General features: G+C 45.7%; 1 protein-coding gene across 1 annotated transcript; it reads left to right on the forward strand.

Moving 5' to 3' along the window:
• The first annotated feature begins 4,823 nt into the window (after positions 1 to 4,823).
• On the forward strand, positions 4,824 to 5,777 carry LOC120384999 (olfactory receptor 51G2-like). Its single transcript, XM_039504090.1, has one exon. The coding sequence runs from the start codon at positions 4,842 to 4,844 to the stop codon at positions 5,775 to 5,777; it is 936 nt and encodes a 311-aa protein (XP_039360024.1). The 5' UTR covers positions 4,824 to 4,841.
• The last annotated feature ends 223 nt before the right edge of the window (positions 5,778 to 6,000 follow it).

The raw sequence follows: 6,000 nt of genomic DNA on the forward strand, positions 1-6,000 counted from the left end.
CAAAGCTGAGACGTCCCAGTCTTTTTAATCTCTCCTCATATGGAAGCTGTTCCATACCCCTAAACCTTTTTGTCGCCTTTCTCTGTTCTTTTGCAATTCTAATATCTAATTTTTGAGATGGGGCAACGAGAACTACACAAAGTATTCAAGATGTGGGTGTACATTGGATTTATGTAAATGCAATATGATATTTTCTGTCTTATTATCTATCCAGGAGGACATCACTATTTACCTCTCTCTCTTCTGAACACTGACTATTTCCTCCCCCATGACTGCCTTCTTCTCTTAAGACCTTTGGTGATGGACCTTGTCAAAGACTGCCTGAAAGTCCAAGTACACTATATGCCTTGGATCACCCATGCCTATATTTTTCTTGACACACTCAAAGAATTCTAATAGATTGGTGAGGTAGGATTTTCCTTTGAAAAGCTGTGTTGATTCTTCCCCAACAAAGTGTGTTCATCTTTGTGTCTGATAATTCTGTTTGTTACTATAGTTTCAACCAATTTGCCTGGTACTGAAGTTAGGCTTACTGGCCTGTATTCCCAGGATCGCCTCTGCAGTCTTTTTCAAAAATCAGCATCACAGCTAGTCATCTGATACAGAGGCTGATTTAAGCCATAGGTTACATCCACACTTAGTAGCTCTGCAATTTCATATTTGAGTTCCCTCAGAACTCCTGGGTGAATCCCAACTGGTCCTGGTGACTTATTACTGTTTAATTGATCAGTTTGTTCCAAAACCTCCCATACAGGCACCTCAGTCTGAGACAGTTCCTCTGATTTCCTCTGGTGTGGGATTCTCCCTCACATCCTATGCAGTGAAGACTAATGGAAAGAATTTACTTAACCTCTCTGCAGCAGCCTCATCTCCCTTGAGTGCTCCTTTAGCACCTCAGTCATCCAGTGGCCGTACTCATTGTGTGGCAGGATTCCTGCTTCTGATGTACTTTGAGAAAAATTGCCACAGCCACCAAAAATAATGAGATTTGGTTACAAATAATGAGATTTTAAAACTTACTAATGTGGAGTTGGTTTTCATTTGCCTTTGGTGTCTGAGCCTTTCAGGTACACCTGCTTCAGATTTCCTAGCTTTTCTGCAACACACTTTTTCAAATAAACCTTTTTTTAAGAAAACTAAAAGTGGAGGTTCCCATGCAGTCTCTTGATTCCAGAAGTTGGGGCTTTAAAAATGGCAGGAAATAATGCAAGACTCCCAAGAAAATCTCCAAAGGTGGCGCTGGTGGTCATATTGCAGGTGGAGCACCAACAAACAAAGGAACTGAGAGTGAGTAGACATTTCTGGTCACACAATCCATCAGTGGAAGAGACGTTGTTTCCTTCTGTACTGTGCTACAGAGCCTCCTCTTGTAAGGAACAAGGTTACACCACAGCCAGCCAGACATGACCGTGATGGATTCGCAGAGTCACTGGGTACCTGAGGCACAGCTCAGAGGGTCTTTCTTCCTGTTCAGGCATGAGACACGCTCACACCAGGTAAGCAAGGCCATGCACATTCCTCATGGAAATGGGTGTGACCCAGTCCCAGCTCCAAGTGCCTGCAGCTGCTCTTTACTGGACACACCAGCTGCCTCCCCGACATCCAGCTACCCCCAAACTTGGTGATGATGGATATTTGGAGGCAGGCTGGGAGGTCTATCCAGAGCTACAGCAGCTCTCATTGCTCAAGGTGTGGGGGTCAGGATCAGCCCGAGGGGCATCGCAGCAGGGCTCTGTTGGGCCAGGCAATGCTCTCCAGATCCATCACTCTGAAGCCACGTCCTGATTCCTCTTCTTACTGCTGAGCAGCAGGAGAGGCCCAGAACTCCCTCGTCAAAGGGGGCTGTGCTAATGACAGGCCTCATCACCAAGGGGTGCTGGGAAGGGTTCAGGTTCTCCACCCAGTGCCCCAAATTGTCCTTATGAGGCACACAGAGCTGAAATCTCTCTACAGTACTTAGCTCTGACCCCAATCATTATAGTGGCTGAGCGCCTCGCGGTGTGTAACCGCCTGTGCCAATAAAAGTATCTCACTTTATTTTCATTTACTTCCTGTTACTTATAATATAGGAGGAGGATGAAGAAAAACAGAATGAAAAATGGGAGGGGGAGATAAGAGAGAATGTTCTTTTCCTTCGCTGGGTCCCAACAGGGGAACCCCCAAAATAAAGCCACGCATGGGGCCACACTAACTCTAAATCTGCCACTGGTTACAACAAGCCCAGATTCCAGGAATAGAGTCTGCAGCAGGGCTGGTGCTGCCGTCCAGTTGGGAACCATCACCACGCATCCCCTGTGATTTGGCCTCCTGCAGTTTGCCATTGGCTGTGACAGGGGTTAAAGCTGCTGCACACAAAGCCAAGCAGCTGAGGCTCCCTGATGGCCAAGTGGCCCCCAAGGGAATGTGAGGACATGCTTCATAAACACAGTTGCCTCCCTATCTGAACAGATGCTGCCTGCTGCTGATGCAACCTCTCCGATGACTCCTTGTCCTTTAGGGTGAAAAACCTCCTGTGTCAGAGGCTCCCCTTCTAGCAGGAATTGGGTATGTTGCCAGGTTTCACTATCTTTACAATGTGAAGTGAAGGGGAAAGGCTGCAAGCTGTTTCCATTTGCAGATGTTCTGTGCAGCGGCAGAGGGCTCTCAGCTGGGCTGTTGGGCAGGTTGGAAGGCAGCACTAGGTAGCTTGGGAACCCCACCCCTACATCTGCCCATGCTCCATGGTGGGCTGTTCAAGCTACACAGAAATCTGACATTCAAAGCGAGCTCAGAGTATGAAAATCCTGATGCCCTGCATCAGGGTTTCTCAATCAGTCCTATTTCTAAAGGTGCCTTGTTCTCTTGGCTCAATCCTACCAGGGGCTGAGTGAGAGGAGACCCCACAGAATATCAGTGACTAGTTCCCAAATCACCTCAGGATTATTTGCTCCTGGAAATTTGATCAGCAAATGCATTTTCAAGGTTTTATTGTCTGGCTCGATTGTGAACGCAGAAATTCAGAGCCGTGTTAAGAGGTCCGATCAGGCGTATGTCTGTTTCCTGACTGGCCGAGGACTCTAGAATCTCTGCCCTGTAGAGACCCCTCAAAGTTACAGGGCTACCGGCATCTCTGTCCTCTCTCTGGTTTCCCAGTGCCATTTACTCCCTGGCTCGATTGTGAATTCAGGAATTCAGAGCTGCAGATACACCGGATATAGGCTACAGACTGACAGAGCAGATCCTGCGGAGAACCAGTCAGCTATTAACCCAGGGACAGAGGAGCTCCTAGACTTTTGTTTGCTGAGAAGCGACTGAATGAGGGCTGAGACTGCTGCAATCTTTTCAGTTTTTGAGGAAACCAAGATTACAGATGCTACATTTTAAGGCCCACTCTATCCTGAGAAATCATCTCTGAATGTAGATCAGAGGGGAAAGAATGGGTTGACTTGTGTGTACTAAAGTACAGATGTGTAAATGTTATGTCAAAGCTTCTCATTGTAATACAAATATTACAACTCAAACTTTCAAGATATGCCTGTATATTGAAAGCCAGCAGCAGAGTTGTTGGAATCTCTACAGGAAGGAGCAGGGGTAACTTTACTGCTTAATGGCTTTTGCTTTAGAAAGTATTTCAGACGTGCTCCACATACTGTTTGCAATGGGTTTGTGCTATTAACTCTTTGTTCAGTGAACAGTTGTGTGATACTGTCTCCTGGTAACCAACCAGAAGTTGGTTCTAACACTTACATTCAAGGTCATGTACACAATCCCTCTGCAATACCTCTCTAAGCCTCTGTTTCAGTAGTATAGAGCTGAGGTGCAGGAAAGAGGAGTGTTATAGTGGTTGTATGAAATTTACACACATCACCTCTTACACGAGCATGGCAGAAGTAACTTGGACACTCAACTGGATATAAAGGGAAACCTAGTGTTTGCACTAGCCATCCCGTGAGGATGAAGAGAAGCCGGTAGGATGATCTACATCTCTGGATTCAGACAACACTATTCAGGCAAAGCACTTCAGCTTCTCTTGGAGGGATTCTTGGGGCTCAGATTGTATCACTGGGAGTATTTGGTAAAGGAAAGTCAATAGAACCCAGTTCTGATCAAATTTACACATTTAAATGTGGAATGATGTAGTTGAAGTCACCATTATTGAATTAAGAACCTGGCCCTAAGAATTTATCCCATGTACCTTAAGAAACAGTGGCATAATTTGGGCTCTCGGGAGGTGAGAAAATAATATATAATGAGGCAATGAAAGACATTTATGAATAGCTTCTATGCAGGGCAGATAAATATAATGACCATTTTCACCATGCACTTACCATGTATTTACATACATGTCATGATACAATGGGCCACAATCAGAAGTTAAGAGCCAGAAAGGGTGTCTGTGTGCAGGTCACAATTGTAAAATCACACAGTGCTCAAGTAGGCTGCGGAACTCAAAGCCACAAGATATCAATGGGGCTAAGAGTTTAGAACCTTTCAAAGAGTGACTGGATGTGTATATGGGTAACCAGAAAATCCAATTCCAGTTTTGAGGATTGTTTTTAAAAGTCTTGGAAGGGCCCACAGCCTTCCTGATTTACACCACAAAATATGTCGTACTAGTGGGTGTTGAGGGAAACTTTTCCTGGGAGCAGGTTATCTCCTAGCTGCCTATTACAGGGCTTCTTCTACCTTCTATCAGTGGTGTAAATCCAAGACTATGTTTTTACTGATCTTCCTTGAGCTCCTGGGAGTCTCTAGTATTGCACAGAGAGCAGAATGATGTCTCGTTATATATCATCTAGTCACCTGTTCTTTTTCCTTTCAGGAAGGAAAGTCCAAAACTCCTGGAATCTGCCCAGTACATTATGTCAGCTGTGAATGACACCAAACTCAAATCTGCAATGTTTCTTCTCACCGGGATACCTGGGCAGGAAGATGTCCATCTCTGGATCTCTATCCCCTTCTGCTTCATTTATGTTTTTTCAGTATTGGGAAATTCAGTCATTCTGTTCATTATAAAAACAGATCCGAGCCTCCATGACCCCATGTACATTTTCCTGTCCATGTTGGCCGTCACAGATCTTGGCTTATCGATATCCACCATCCCGACAATATTGGGCATGTATTTGTTTAACTCTAGGGAGATCAGCCTTGATGCCTGTTTTGCCCAGCTCTTCTTCATCCACTCATTTGCATTCACTGAATCCTCCATACTCTTGTTGATGGCATTTGATCGCTTTGTGGCGATCTCTAACCCACTGAGATATGCTTCCATCTTAACCCTGCCGAGAGTATCTAAGATGGGACTGGTGTGTGTGATAAGAGGGGTGGCCGTATCATTCCCATTCCCCTTTCTCCTGAAACGGTTCCAATACTGTCGAGCCAATGTCCTCTCCCATTCCTACTGCCTGCACCAGGATGTCATGAATTTGGCTTGTTCAGATATCACAGTCAACTACATCTATGGCTTGTTTCTTATAGTCTTCACGGTGGGATTGGATTCACTGCTCATCTTCCTCTCTTATGTGATGATCCTCAAAACTGTGCTGAGTGTTGCATCACACACACAGTGCCTCAGGGCCCTGAACACCTGCGTCTCCCATCTCTGCGCTGTCCTGCTCTTCTACACGCCAGATATCGGCTTGGGTTTGATACACAGATTGGGGAAGGGCTCTTCTCCCTTACTACAGATTGTCCTGGGCTACATCTACCTGCTTATCCCACCCCTGATGAACCCAATCGTGTACAGTGTGAAAAGCAAACACCTTCGTGCGAGGATAATCAGAGTGTTTGTCAAGTGAAATGTCATTACTGGCTCCAAAGCTGCTAAACTGGGAGATGAAAAACACCGGCCACCTGTTCCTTGCTGGACCTTTACATCTGAGACAACATGAGCTACTGAGCTGCACTCTGTAGAGAGAGGTTCAGACAGGGTTTAAGGCCCGGAGCATCGGGACAGAGGCTGGTGAGGCAGGACAGCTCACTGGGGGATGGAGACCAAGGCAGTCAGCAGCATTTACAAAG

The sequence above is a fragment of the Mauremys reevesii genome, linkage group 1 (genome assembly GCF_016161935.1).
Source record: "Mauremys reevesii isolate NIE-2019 linkage group 1, ASM1616193v1, whole genome shotgun sequence".
Lineage (NCBI taxonomy): Eukaryota > Metazoa > Chordata > Testudines > Geoemydidae > Mauremys > Mauremys reevesii.

Bases quoted from the DNA above. Each gene is read 5' to 3' on its own strand.
- LOC120384999 (XM_039504090.1), top strand. From the start codon at position 4,842: ATGTCAGCTGTGAATGACACCAAACTCAAATCTGCAATGTTTCTTCTC.